This window comes from Acanthisitta chloris, unplaced genomic scaffold, assembly GCF_000695815.1.
Source record: "Acanthisitta chloris isolate BGI_N310 unplaced genomic scaffold, ASM69581v1 scaffold22717, whole genome shotgun sequence".
Lineage (NCBI taxonomy): Eukaryota > Metazoa > Chordata > Aves > Passeriformes > Acanthisittidae > Acanthisitta > Acanthisitta chloris.
In genome coordinates, this window is record NW_008681258.1 from 3,088 (window position 1) to 17,877 (window position 14,790).

General features: G+C 51.3%; 1 protein-coding gene across 1 annotated transcript in view; it reads right to left on the minus strand.

Annotated features, from left to right (window-relative positions):
- Window positions 1–249: 249 nt before the first annotated feature.
- The window catches only part of JPH2 (junctophilin 2), a gene marked incomplete at both ends in the record, with an annotated part of 22,831 nt that continues 8,290 nt past the window's right edge, over window positions 250–14,790 (minus strand). Inside the window, 2 exons of the mRNA XM_009078049.1 lie at window positions 250–368; window positions 14,644–14,790. The exon at window positions 14,644–14,790 is cut by the window's right edge and continues 351 nt beyond it. Coding sequence (XP_009076297.1) covers window positions 250–368; window positions 14,644–14,790 — 266 coding nt within the window. The remainder of the gene's footprint in view (window positions 369–14,643) is intronic.

The window sequence follows — 14,790 nt, forward strand, 5'->3', positions numbered from 1 at the left end:
CCATCCTGCCTGGTGTTCTGAGGGATTCAGTGTGTGGAAAAACATGAGGAGAGGTTGGGAGACTGGGGTTTTTTCCTCCAGGCTATAGTGACACAGTGGTATAAGGCAGACAGAAAACCAGAAATTGAGCAAAAGAGGATTTAGGACAGACAGAAGGGCAACTTGTGGAGTTATAAAGTGGATGAAATATTTGAACAGATTCCCCAGGAAAATTGCAAAACCCCTCTTAAAAGATGCCTCTGGTCTTACCTGGCTGGTAGAAGTCTGGGGAGAGCTCCCTGGCCATCATTCTGGCTATGCCTGATTCGTTGTTGGCTGCCTGAGCTGCCTGCTCAGACCCTTCAGCCTTGGCTTTGGCATGAGCTGTCCTGTGGGGGGAAGAGGGGACAACACTGAGCACCCTCTGAACCAAGGTTACCCCAGCTCAAGCAGAGAGACCTGTCTGACACCAAAACCAAATCAGTCCGTCTGGCATAACAGCACTCAGCATTTGCTCATGTGACTCAAAACTCCACACTCAAGGAGAAAAGACCAGAATTTCAACAAGGAAGGGGCACAGATACCAAAGGCTAAGGTAGAGAGGTTGCACAAGGCTGTGCAAGGGAACAGGGCACGTTCCTATGTTCACATGTTGCTGCAAGGCAGCAGGTGCTGCAGAATGGGCTTGTTACGGTGCTGCTCAGAGCGATGCCCAAAGCACCATGCAAGCATCTTGAGGGCATAAAGGGACAATACATGGTGGCTGACTCTGCCATGCTGTCACTGAGCTGCTGCACTTTGCGAGAGGCATCATGCCCCTCCCCAGCACACCAAACATGTTTTGCCCCAAATGTCTCTCCCATAGCTCTCCAGCAAACAACACACATTGTGCAAGGGCTGCTTTACTCACTATAGGCTAGGGGACTGCTCTCACCAGTGCTAGTAAAGGCAGAGCTATTGTCTCGCTCTCAGCTTGGCTCCCTGAGTCCTCTCCACTCCTTCCCAGCACATCTCTTTGCTCCATAGGGCTACAGGGCAATGGGAGTTATTTTGCTGGCCGGCTGTCATATTCCTCACATGCCTTGCACTCGGGACCCTGTGATCTTTTTGCTAAAAGCAGGGCTGGCTTTACAGCTCTCAGCCTGGGAAGGAGCTGACTTCAAACAGCAAAGTCGCACCTTAAAAATAAGGGTGGGTGAAACACAGTATATTCAGCTGCTTTATCCCACCCAGGACTTACCAAGAGCTGCCTTCCCTCCCTGTGCTCTCACTGTCAGGTTTGCCGAGGCTCCCCATATCTCCTGCTTCACATACAAACCCACATATTTTTGTATGGACAGTTAGATAAGCAGTTGGTATTCCTCAAACATCATTTCACTCTGAATTATGACCTTTAATGTGGTCCTAGGCTGCCTTTTCAGACTCAGGTCGTTATCTGGTCATGTTTTAGAACCAAAAAAAAGTGGAAAGATGCAGTTGTCATCACTGTAGTGAAAATGTTCCACAGGAATTTTTGGCCTGTTAGTCATGAAGTCAGGATGGATTCTTTCCCCTTAAACTGAGATGCAGAAGGCAGACACGAACAGTCTGAATACTCAGCAGGTTCAATGAAAAGGTGACAGAAATGATGTTCTGAGACCCTCAGAGGGGAGAAGATAGACACACATGCCATTTTGAGGAGCTGCAGGGAAAGAACTAAACGTAGGGAATCAATCCCAACTGATACAGGCAACAGTGTAACTTGACAGGGAGCCGAAAACACTGTTCAGGGCCCTGTGATAAGGAAGTGGGTGCGGAGCTGCTGTGGCTCAGCCCATCTCTCCCTGGGATGACATCCCACTCCACTGGAGCCATGATTCACCTCCCTGCCCACACTCACATTATCTCCCCGCTTTCTCTGCAGACTGAGCTGCCTGGAATTGCTGTCATTCTTGGTCTTTTTATCCAAAATTAATACAGCTCCTGAAAAACCCAGAGACAAGACATGATGAGGCAGAAAACAGCATTTTTAAGCCGTTGCTCGCAAGCAGGAGGTCTGAGCCAGCTCCAAACAGAGAAAGCACCTCCTTTTTTGGTAGCATATAATCAGCATGATTAATTCCACTATAATCTGGCAGGGGCCAAGGGGGATGTTTCTGTGCTTTCCATGCCTGGGGGATCAGAGCAGGCTGGGTGTGCTGTGCCTGGGGCACACAGTCTGCCCGGCGCCAGCCCCAGGGAAGAGGCTTGCAGAGGGATCCAGCTCTTCTGCAGCCCCTGGCCTTGTCCTGCTGGTCTTGGAGGGTGAGATTAACCACCAAGAGATAAAATTCTCACTTTTAGTTGCTCGATGAGCCAGGCAGATGCTATCCTGACCAATTCCCAGACAAACAACCAGCCAGCTGGCCCCAGCTGGGGGGACAGCAGGCAGCTCCTGGCAAGAGCTTTCCTCAAAGTGGCTCCCAATAAAGTAGCCTGGAAGGGGATTAGATGTGGGGTCTACTCTCACTTGTAAGGACAGAGCTGGATTCCACATGTCACCAAGCAGGCACAGATGGCTCTCGCATGTTCAGCTCTCTCCCAGCACCTGGGGACAATGCAAGAGAACAGCCGGGGGGTGCTGGAAGTTACAGGGCAGTTCCCAATAATGCTTTTCTCCTGATTGAGATTTCCTTTCCTCCAGAGAAACTGCTGGATTATATCTGTCTGCTGTGTGGGGCTTGAGTACTGCAATTCCTGCAGGTAAAGGGATGGCAAGACCAAGAAGATGCCAAGGCTGCAGAAGCTGCAGTGAGGGTGCTGTGAGCAGTGGGGAGCTGAGCCATCACTGCAAGGCACTGCAGCCCCAAGGCTAACAGGGCTCTATCTGGCCTCACACTCCCCTGGGCACAGAGGAGTGTGAGGCTAAGAAGGCTACAGGGCACCTCTAATTCAAATGGTTTTCAGAATTCAGCAATCCAAACTTCACACATGGACCTGTGACAAGGAGCTGAGTGGCACAACTTTGAGATCCTGCACTGCCCTGTGACTCTGAGCTATGTGGCTGCTTTGCCCAGCTCTCTCACTCTGTGGGACACATCTGACCTCTGCTCCTGTTCCCCTGCTTGCAAAGTAGCCCAGAAGTGTTTGTTTTGGGGGGACTATGGTCAACACAGCTGCAGCTTCAAATCCAGCACCTCCAGCAGGCCATGTGTTGGCTCTGTCAGCGTCCCAGGAGAGCACTGCTCTCCCAGCCAGCAGCCTGGCCCCAGCAGGGATGCTGACACTATGCCCGGGTCCCTCCATTGCTGAGATCATTTATTATGGCAGCAGCCAGGTGATCAACATTTGCTTCTGGACACCTAGCATGGTGTCTTAAATACAACTTCCCTGGCTGTGCCACACATCCCAGGGGCACTAAGGTAAGGCACAGCTGCTCACAGCCCTCCAAAAACCTGTGCTGAGGGTTTAGTAACACTGGGATAAAGCCCAGCCTGGAGGAAAGGGCTCAGCCATAACAATAACATCTAACTGGCCTCGAGTATTTCCGAATTTATTATTTATCCATGTGGTTGGCAGTGCCTGAGATCTTAACACAGAGCAAAACTTGGCCCTGGCAGCAAAGCAGGAGACAAACACCAGCCACCCTGAGGGAGCCCAATGCATGCAGCCCATGGCACAACAGCCTGTCCCAGCCCACAGCCCAAGATCTGCCAGGAGCAGGAGTTAAGGAAAGAAAAAGCTCAGAGAGGTTTGAGGGTGTCAGGAGGGTGATTTTCAAACCTCAGACATGAGGTAAAATAAAAAATTTCTTCCAAAGTTAAGATCTTCTCAAAAAACAGAATCAGCTCTTGCTAAAAGGAAAGTGCTGGTCTTTTATTATATGCAGATAAATTCGATGCTTTTCAGGTAGCTCTTTAATAGGGCCACACTTTTTTATTTACTGCTGCCTGTGCTGTCAACTCCCAGCAATTCTGCAGAAAGCTGCCCCTCCAAAAACCAGCAGAGGAGAAAGTCTGGAGATGGAGGAGATCAGCAGCAAACTGAAACACAGCCCCACAGGTTTTAGAGCAGCCAGCAGCAGAATTCAAAACCCCTGTTCAAGGCAGTGCTGGAAAATGAGCCACAAACATTAAACTCATCCAACTAAGGGCAGTGAACACAAAGAGGGGCCTTTACAACCCCACACCAGTGCTCCCTGTCCCAAGTGTGGCAGTGCTGTTGGAATGAGCACTTCCCAGTTTCACCCTGAGCCATCTCCCAGGACAGCATCGTTAAAAATAGCTCCAGCGAATTCTTCACGAGGAGGAGCAGCAGCCTTGTGCTGAGCAGAGGGGAGGCATGTGGGCAATGTCTGTAGCCCCCACCCCAGCCCTGCTCTGCTGCCTCCAGCTGGGTCACAGCCACTGCTGGACTTCACAGTGGGACGGGTGGGAGAGGGAGGGTTAAATGCATCTGCTGTTTTATTTGCTCCTCTGGCATGGCTCTAATGCTCTAATAGTTTTTGTGCTAGTGCAGGACAGAGCACCACTCCTGTCCTTCCTGGCTACCTCCCAGAAACACTGCCTGAATCATTCCTCCAACTGCTACTAAAATCCCCTGTGGACACACGAGCCACAGCTGAGCACCGTGCTAACAGGTGAGGCCTGAAGCCGAGCCAGCACGCCTGTCTCTTCGGGCAGTTTATGTGGTTTTGCACATCCACATTGGATTAGACTGTAAATGAGATTGGAATTAGCAGAGAATACTGCAAATACCAGACAGGACTGGGGTGTGTGCAGGTGCAGCAATGACCTTGTGTCTAGAAATAAGGGGAGAGCTCAGCTCTCTGCCCAAGCTAGTCCCATTTGCTTATTAAGGGAAAGACAAACCTGCCCTTCCTTCTCCAGGGTCTCTCTCCTCCCATTTATTCAGCAAACCATGAGCAAGGACCGACTGAACATCCCTCCAACCCAACCCCTTCTGTCATTCTGTGATTCTTGCCATTCTTGATATCATGAGCTGTCAAAAAGACCATTAAACAAACATAATTGATAAGTCAGCTCTAGGAAGGGAGACATCTGCTGAACTCCCCTCTGCTGGAAGCTGGGTTTTCCACCCTCAGCCAAACCCCTGCTCCAGCATCCAGCAGGATTCCTTTTGTCCTTCTGAAGAAACTTAAGATAACGGTTTGTCTTGGCAGGAACATTTGCTGTACTCAGAAAGGATAGAGGGGAAACTGCAGAAGTGTTTTTGCTGATGGCAACACGGTCCCTTCTGCATTCACATCATGAAGGGCAAGAGGACACAGACCTGACCAACACAGACCTGTGCTGGGGGTGGGACTAGATCACCTTTAAAGGTTTCTTCTGACCCAAGCCATTCTATGACTCTATATCCTGACCAGGACAGAACTTTCTGGCTTCTCCATTTTCCACACTGTCTTTGGACTTGTGTCACCACTATAGCTGGTGCATCCCTTTCTTCATGCTCAGGCCCAATCCATCTCCTTTGTGTCTCTCCCTCTGCCTCCACATGCATGCAGATACCAGCAAACTTCTGCTACCCTCCTTTGCCTGTAACCATCCCATGGGACTGAATATCCTTTTTCAGTCCATCTCTCATGCCACTTGCCTGCCCAGAGTCAAACCCATCTGTGTGTCCTATCCCCAGGCATCCTTCCCTGAGAGCCAGCTGTACTATTCACCTTCCTTTTGCTCTTTTTGCTCCATCAGTCACATGCATATGCGCACTCAAATAGACTCTGACATCTCTGGGGTGTGTGAGCCCTTGCTGGTTTATATTATGGACTCTGCACCTGCAAGGTGTGATCTAAATTATGAAATAAGTATAAATCAAGACAAACTGCCTCCTAAAGGAAACACCTCCATACCACTGTAACAGAAATCAAAAAGATAAGCCATCCTCACTCTGCAGAGCAGTTTACAAGATGTCAGGCTTTTCACTCCTGGTACCAGCACTTAGGCAGAAGTGGTGGCACTTTGTATATGCCCAGCCTACTTGGCTGGATAAATCAGACCTTTTCTCCTTCCTTCCACAGAAAGAGCATGACCAGGCCATTCAGCCAGGAGAAAAGCATCCTTTTCTGTGCAGTGCTTCAGGAGCACAGGCCTGGCAGATCTCCCTGCCACCTAACGAGCCCAGCAAGCATTAGCCTTTATGATTACTTGGTGAATTTTTAAAATACCGAAATGTTATCCTTAGCTCTAAATAGCTCCGAGCCACTTGCATCTTTCACCGAAGGATACTTCCCCTTGGAACAGTTAAAGTGATATTAATCTTAGAGCAGACAGATCTGCAGCTGTCTTCAATAAGATGACAACCTACGCAGCCCAGCCCTGCGTACGGGAGATTTGCTCCATTAATCTCTGCCACCCTGACCGCCCTGCGAGCCGAGCGGGACTGGGTGGCCAGCGGCCGTCAGGGCTTGGCTGTGCCAGCCTGCACGGGAGCCCATGGGCTGTGATGAGCCAGTGGGGCTGGCACAGGCCACAGCTGCTGTCTGTTTCCCCTGCAGCCCTGGGATGCCAGTCGGCAGCTGCCTGGAGCCAGCTCTAGATAGAGCAGAGCAAGCCAGAGCCTGCCGGCTCAAAGGGCTGCCACCATGGCCTGGGGACACTGCATTGGCCTCAGATGGGCAGGACATGCAGCTCCTCACCCTGCTGGAGCCCATCCTACCAGCACAGGCTGTCTGGGAGCACCTCATGAGAGCATTCACAGAGATATCTTTGGGGGAAAGGGGGATTTGCGGCTGGCAGCTGCATCCCTTGCTGCTCCCCCTGGTTTCCAGGGCCACTCCCCTCCTTGCTGCTCTGGGTGCAGATCAAGCAGAACCTGGAGGAGTGAGTCTCCCAGAGCAGCACAGCCTTGGGACTATGCCCAAATGCCACTGATTTATTCCACCTTCCACCACACCATTAGCAAAGGGGCTCAGCTAATGCTCTGGGGACCCTGAATTACTTAGGGACCACTGCAAGATCAAAGCAGCTCAGTTATCCCACTGATGAGCACAACAAAACATCTTTACAGCACATATGCAATGAGGATCTTCCAGACTTTCCATCCCCCATTTGACCCTGCCTCCCTGTCTATACCTGCACGGAGCGGACAGGGGCTGCTCCCTGCCCTGCCCTTGGAATTCCTGCTTCCAAGAAAATACCAGGGATGCAGCAGATATTTGTTTTGAGGGAACCCAGCCCAAGCCAGGAGCTCCTGTCCAGCCCCAAGCTCTGGCAAACTGACAGCATCCATAAGCTGAGTGTGTTTTGCCCAATTGCCAGATCCAACAGCACTAAAATGGGTCAGAAAGTCTGTGGTTTTGCTCTAAAATTGTTATCTAAAAATATAAAAAAAAGTTTTAGCAACTTCTAACTCAAATGTTTTTCAGATTTCAGCAATCCAAACCAAAAGAGTGAGGAACTTCTGTATCTGTTTTGTGAGCTTTTTTTTCCCAGTCAAAAAAGAAAAGCAGGATTTATTTATTTCCTGCAAATAAAAGCAGATTTCTTAAAATAATACATTTGGTCAAAGAGCCTTTTCCTCCCAGTCCTCTAAATCTCTCAAGTTGACATTCACAGATCTGAGGTCCAGGAGAAGGAAGAGAGGGAGCCAGGAGCTGTGAGAGTGGCCAGCACAGGGCCCAGGCTGCCACTCCTGCAGCTCCCCTGCTCCTGCACCCAGAGCTGCTGGGCCACACAGCCAGATGGGACACCAGGTACCTCCCAGTGCTCGCTGAAGGCTCATCAGGCTTTGCAGGACCAAAATGAAGAAACTTGGACTCAGAAAGCCAACAGGCTCTGGCTGAGCCCCAGGATAAGCTGCAAAAATGCCCTTCCTCCAGGAGGAAGGAGGGTTTCTGTATCACAGGCTTTCTATTTAAATTGGATGTTTTACTTAAATATTTTTTCTTTTTCAAGATAAGCCTATTTCACATTCCACTGAAATGATGATAACCCCTGAGCAAAGCCCAATTGAAGCTGATGATTTCAAAGCCCAGCTCCCTGCTGGCTGATTCTAAGCATTTGGATGGGAGTCAGAGCCTTCCTGCTCCACACAGCAGCAGATCAATTGAACAAGAACCTATCATTTTCCACAGTCATTTTTGCAGACTAAAGTCACATTTCATTTTCCCTTTTCTGTATTTGTAAGCTGTTGAGATAAGGATTTCCCACAAGGTCGGAATGAACAGCCCATTACTTCCACTTTCCCTGCCTGGCTTGCTAACGGAGTCATACCCATCCCTGGGGGTGATGTCCTGCCATCCTGACCCTGCCCCTCCTGGCTTGCTTCAACCCCAGTAACCTGGGAAGCCCTGGAGAAAGCAGTTTGCTGCTCAGCAGTTGCTTTCTCCTCGGAGCTACTGAAAGTGCACGTTCTCTCTTACCCTAATAGGGCATGAAGTGCCTGAGGAAATTCGTGTGAGGCGGGTGGAAAACAGATAAAGCTGTGCACTCTCCTCCAGAGTCAGAACACATCTCAGTGTAAGGAGTACAGCAGGCCAAAAATGTGTCAGTGCTGGAGCCGCAGCCAGCCCGGGCTGGGGATGATGCTGTTCCAGGAGAGGGATAAAGAAAGGGGTGAAGGCATCATACCATCACTCACTTGATGGCACTAAACCCTCCAGCCTGCAAAGCCACACACATGGTGGGGACACATTGTGGGGGTCCTGCAGCTGGGGCAAGGTGTCTGATCCTGCTGCTGGACCCCAAAGCTGGGGCTCCCTGTCCCCCTGGCCACACAGGATGAGGAACAGAGAAAAGCTCACCCAAACCCTGCAGCCTGCTCCAGGCCCAGCTCCAGCAGCCAGGATAGTGAGGGGGAGCTACAAGGAGGGGTGAGCCTAAGGGCCTTTTTGGGCGAGACAAGGGCCAGGCAGCAGTTTGAAAATAACAATACTTATACAGAGCTGAAGACTGATGTGGCGCACAGAAAGTGGAAGAGTCCCAGCTTTGGGTGTCAGCTGGTGCAGAAATAGATGCCAGCAACAGGGTTCCTATTAACCAAGAGTGATGAAACAAGATTATCCTCTTTATAAACACACTGAGCTCTGTGAGAAACATCTTTGTTGGGACAGCAGGACCAGAGAGCATCCCTTCACTGCTGTGTCCTGGCACCCAGCTGTGGAGGGAGCTGTGTGGTTGCCCTTGTTTCTCCCTGCCCATGTGTAGAGTGGCTCTCTCTGAGCCCTGCCCATGGAAGCACTGACATGCAGATTCCCACTACGGGGGCTGTGAGGCAGCCAGAACACCTGGCACAGCCAGAATAGCCAGCCATCGAGGGCCTGTCCTCAGCTCAGGCCACTCGAGTGGCTCCAGGTGTAGTTGCACCTTGTCAGGAATGAACTTCCCCCTGCACCTCATGGGGCAGAGAGGGGTAGTCCTGTCCCCCACTTCACCTGCATGCACCTTTTAAGCCCCCTGAGAGATCAGGCTGCAACATCCTTGGTGTCTGTTCATATAGCTGCAGAAATGCTGCTCCCAACTGTTGTGTTTTCCTGGCAACTCCTGCTTGGAAGCAAATCACAGCCAATAACCCACCCAGGGCCTGGACAAGCTCTGCTCATCTGTTGCCTGCTGCTGCCTCCTTGTTACACACCCATCCATTGCACGGGAGCGTGGAGTCCTGGGGCAGAGACCGTAAGGCTGGGAGAGCAGAGGAGCTCTCCTGGCAGGGATTGCCTTTAACCACCATCGCTAGCTGCTTTCCTAGGTGGCCATAAGCATCCTGCCCTCCAGCTTCAGACCTAAAGGTCTGAGAATGCGCTGAATTCCCTGTATCTAAGGCCTGTGCTTCTGGTGAAAAGCCTGAGGAAAGCAGAAATCAATGCATATTTTAATACAACCCTAAAACTTTCAGAGCAAACCCCAAGTGTGATTCAACAAACCTGAAAATCCCAGTTCCAAACTCTCTGGCCTTAGGGAAGCTGAGCTGTGCTGTCAGCCCTGAGACAGCCAAGGCCACCGTGGCCACCAGCACAGCCCAGCTGTGCATTGGACACACACCATGCCTCACCAAAGAGGTGCCTTGGGAAGACATCCCTTTGGTTGCCCTCCTTCCCCACCAGCAGTTTAAACCCCAAGAGCAGTGGGGCCAAGGGCTGGAGCTCTCCAGGGCAGAGCTGTGTCACATAAAGCACCTTCTCAGTGGGAGACACACCGAGCAGCGTGGGCAGCCACGGTCTCTGCGCTCAGCTGTCACGCTCGGGCTGTGCTGATAAAGCTCTGCTCTGCCTGCCCTTATTTAGTCAGAGGCCTCTGCTGACTCCAGCGATTTTGGGACGTCATTTGCACCACACAGCCGTGTTCCCCGAGGAGATGCCCACTGCTGCCTGGCCACACAGCCTGGAAGTGCTGAGCATAGGGAGACAGCGGCAGCGCTGCCGGGAATGCAGCTGGGCAGGGGAGGTTTGCAAAGTGATATGGGAGCTGTCAAGCACTCTTGTTGTTTGAAGGGAGAGCTAAGATGTGCCCCAAAGTCATGGGTACAGACCGAAAACCAACTTAGGCTTGAAAACCAAACAGCTCACACTATGAATGATGCCCATGTGTCACTGCCAGGGAAACTGCACCAATGTGATTTCTGACACCAAGTGCTCAATGGAGCATTGTGGCACTTCCACACAGCCCCAGGCTCACCGTGATGAGCAAACCCTACTTACTGCGGAATTGATGCCCCACACTTCAGAACACAGTCTAGAAATTCTTACAGATATCTCCAGATATTACATTAAAACAAAAAAATTCCCAAATATATTTGTTTGTAGTTGTACTCTCCAGGTATAAATCACCCAGCTGCACAGGGGCTCCAGGGCCATATCTAAAGACAAACAGGGGAAGCACAGCACCCACTATTGCCTCTATTCTATTGCTTTCCTATTGATTCTGTGACATCCAGCAGATATATCTAAGGTGTTACTGCCAGGACATGCACCCATCACAGGATCTCAGAGCATGGCCAGACCTGTGCCATGCAGGACACATGGCCAAGTCGCTCCATTGATTTTGGTCCAAGTCACTGGGAAGCACAACCATGTGCAGAGACAGACCACGGCAGACACTGTTGCAGTGGGACAGAGGTAGGATTTGCAGTATTTACACTCATTTTGTCCCCCAAAAACACCAGTGAAACAGAAATCCTCTGTATGAGCTGCCCAGCTACTACACACACAGTTTTCAAAAAAATCAAAGGTTCCCCCTGCAGACAGTCCTGCCCTTCCTCTTGCCCTATTTTATTATATTTTAATCTGTTCTGAAGAGATGAAAGCTGACCATTTTCACACTCCTTCTCCCTGCACTCAGTGGGACCATCTTTCCCATGTGACAGGCAAGCACACACTGCTCCCCAAGCACCCAGGGTGCAGAGCACCCTGTTCAGCACCAACCTCCTCCAGAAAACTCCAGGGCAGCTGTTCCACTCCTTGGGATAGCTTTTAACTGGCTCACTCATGGTTTGGTGGTGGCTGTCCCCTCCTCAATGTCCCCCAGCCAGCTTGTCTACTCAAGCACTGGAAAGATGATGTCCCAGCTGTGATCCCAGGCCCTCATTGCCTTTCCTTTCCACCCCAACATTTTTTCAAAGAAGCTCCCAGTTAGGGTAGAAGGTGGGAAAGGGAGAGGCCAGAGGGATGCAGCAGGTGCCTTCACCTGGTGCCATGGGAACAGCTGCATTCCAACTCTGACAGGAATCCCTTGGGATCACAGCTGGACAAGTCCCAGAGCATCAGCAGTACAGGGCACAGCTAATGAACACCAGACACATGTGTTCTAACCCCCACATCCTTCTGTGTTACTCTGGGCAGGGGTATAGCCATGTCTTCTGGCTGCCACAGAGGCTGCACTCCAACAGGACTTTTCTCCCAGGTGACAGCAGTTTGAGCAAGGATTCATGCTTCGGTTTCCATCAGCTCCATCCCACTAGCTGATCCCCAGCACTGCTGATAGACATACCCAGGGTTTTTGCCTGACACCTGATCATCACCAAAGGGCTTTGCCTGGGGTGAAGCTGGCTGATCTGGATGGGCTGTTCAGAGCAGTATGACACTATGCCAAATGATTTTCACTATAATGAAAAGCAGAATAGAAAAAAACCACTGTTCCCTCAGCTATCATTGAGGCCATGCCAGCTCTGTCCTCAGGCTCCTGCACAATGGGAAAAATCAGCTGGACTGCTGATCCAGGAGGATTCATGAGGATGCTGAGGAGGCAAAGGCAGTGCCACAGGAGCAGGATAGGTAGCAGGGCAGGCAGTAGCTGGCACTGCCCATGGCGCTGGCTGGAGCGCCCAAACCGAGCTGGCACATGGGACAGGACACTCTTGGAGCAGAGTGCAAGACAGGGAAGGTTTGGTGACTGCACTGACCATCATGCCTGTCCATCACTGCTCTCCTGCACAGCAGCCCACAGGCAGGGCACCCATCAGCACTGCCACCAGCCCGTGCACCCCCAGAGCTCAGCATGTGCCTGGGATTCCTGCAGTGCAACTGGCCAAGGCAGCTCCCAGTGCTTGGGCTTGTTTTCCTCAGGATTTCTAACTCTAGAGAGCCTTTTATGGTGCAAAAGGGAGAAATCTGCTCTTCTCCTGACATTTCACCCCCGAACAAGAGAAGGCTGGACATTACAGCAGTTTAGCTCTGCGAGGGGCTCCCCTGAGTGTCATAAGCAAAGGAAACCATCCATATACAACAGCACAGGGAATCTGCACAGCCTGGCTGCTGTGTCCTTCTGATTAGTTCCTAGTTATAATCTTACATATAGATATGCCACATCTTCTCCCAGAAAAGTATCGGTGTAGCTTCAAAGGCATTTTTTGGGTAAGGTACACACTGCCACCCGAGGAGAAATGTAAATGCTCCATCTAGAAAACTCCACCTCACAGTTATGAGCTAGAGCAATGCTAATGATAGAGCAGCCCTTCTATAAAACACTATAATTCATTTGTGCAATCTGTCAGCAATTACTTTGCCCTGGGTGTGGAAACTGAGGCAAGGTTCAAGGCCAAAGCAAAAGTCAGTGGGGTTTAACCTAAGGACCTTCTAGAGGCAGAATTATCTATATTTATTCTCAACCCCAAAACTGAGCCAAAGGGAGGAGGGAAGAGAGCACAAGTCAGGTTTACAAAAGGCTGCAGATAGAGAGTGGCTCTGCCCAGAGCAACATAACCAGGAATAAACACTGATGGAAACACCGAGTTGTAGTTTACAGGACAGGGAGCCTGAATTCTCCTCTTGGGTCCAGCTCAGCAGCAGACTGTGCTCCCACACTGCTGGGGAGCACGGCAATCCCTCTCCTGCCCCAGCAGCTGTACCACAGCAGGGTCTGCTAGCTGAGGACTCCCCGGAGGAAACTGGCTTTCACGTCCTATTTCCTCCAGCTCCAAGGTTTCCTTAATAGGAAATTATTCCCTGGCTGCACTGGGGAGGGATGCAGTCCCCTGCCAGGGCAGCGGGTGCATTCCAGCCCCTGATGAAAAACACGGCAGAGCCGCTTTTGATCCAAAGTGTAAATAGTGTATAATAAAAAGAAGTTTGTGTAAACCAGCCAAGCTCTTGGGGAGCAGCATTTGCAGCTCCAGACTCCTTATTCACACCATGGCCACACGCTTTTCCTGGGCACAGCAAAGATGGTGTTGGGCTGAGTCTGCCCTGCCAGGAGGATCCAGTGGGCCCCACACTGCCCCAGCCTGTTATTTTTATCCTAGTTGGACCTGCACAGAGCTTCACTTGCAACTCTGCTGCGTTTACTCCACCAGTCTCTGAGGCAACTGGGTTTTGCTCAAAAACCTCAGTCATGCTCCCCACAAAATTTTGGAGCAGAAACTGCCACTGGGAGAGGTTTCTTAGAGGGCAGGGATAGGATTTGGGAACAGGTGCCCTCCTCACCGCTATCAATCCCCTCTCTGACTGATAATGAAGTAACTGATAGATAAACAGCAACTAAAAGGAGTGAGGCAGGACAGCCATGGAGTGCAGGCACTGCCCAGCAGCTGAGCAAAGCCTGTGTGGGGTTTTGATGGAGAGGCCAGGTGAAACCTCGAGGTCTGTTACAACCACATTTCCCCATGAAAGAGGAAAGGAGTGAAGGTTCCAGCCCTGCCTGGCGATCTCTGGTCTCTGCCAGGACAGCTCTGAGACTGGCAGGGAAGGGTGCTGCCAGCACAGGTCTGACACAGGCAGCAATGTGAGCAGGAGAAGGAGAATTTCCCTTGCCCTTCCCAGGCAGACCCTGGAGCCACTCTTATTTCCTCCCTCGTCCATCCCAGGAGGGATGGTGAAGCAATTACACTGAGCTGCTAAAATTAAACAACAACTCTAACGCATCCCACAAACTCCCACAGAGCCACACCAGCAGCTCCAGGCCTGAGCTGTGTTCTGCTACAGTCCCAGTTTGTCCAGGACACGTCTTGCTTGCTGCTCATGAGCCTGTTGGATTTACCCCTGTCAACCCCCACTATTTCTCATGCTGCCCCATCAATGTCCAGCGGCTCCAGCAGCCTGGCACAGCACCAGGACACTCCCCATCCATCCTCCCCATCCCGCTGAGAGCCGAGGCTGGTGATAGTTCCTGCTGTCCAGCAGCTTCCCCCAGACCAGGGCTGCAGGAGGACAGGAGAGTGGACAAGAAAGAGGACAGAAAGGTCCTGAACACATGGGATAGGGACCACCACCACCAGCAGCACAGGCACCTGTGCATTGGAGCTCCAAGCACCCACCTGGACGCTGCAATCTCCGACTTCTGCCGGGCGATGGCCGCAGCCCTCTGAGCCCCCTCCACGCTCCTGTCCACCTTCTGCCGGATCTTTGCGCTTTTGAGGGGCAGCACGCGCTTCTTCATGCCCTTGACGAGGACGTTGTGGCGG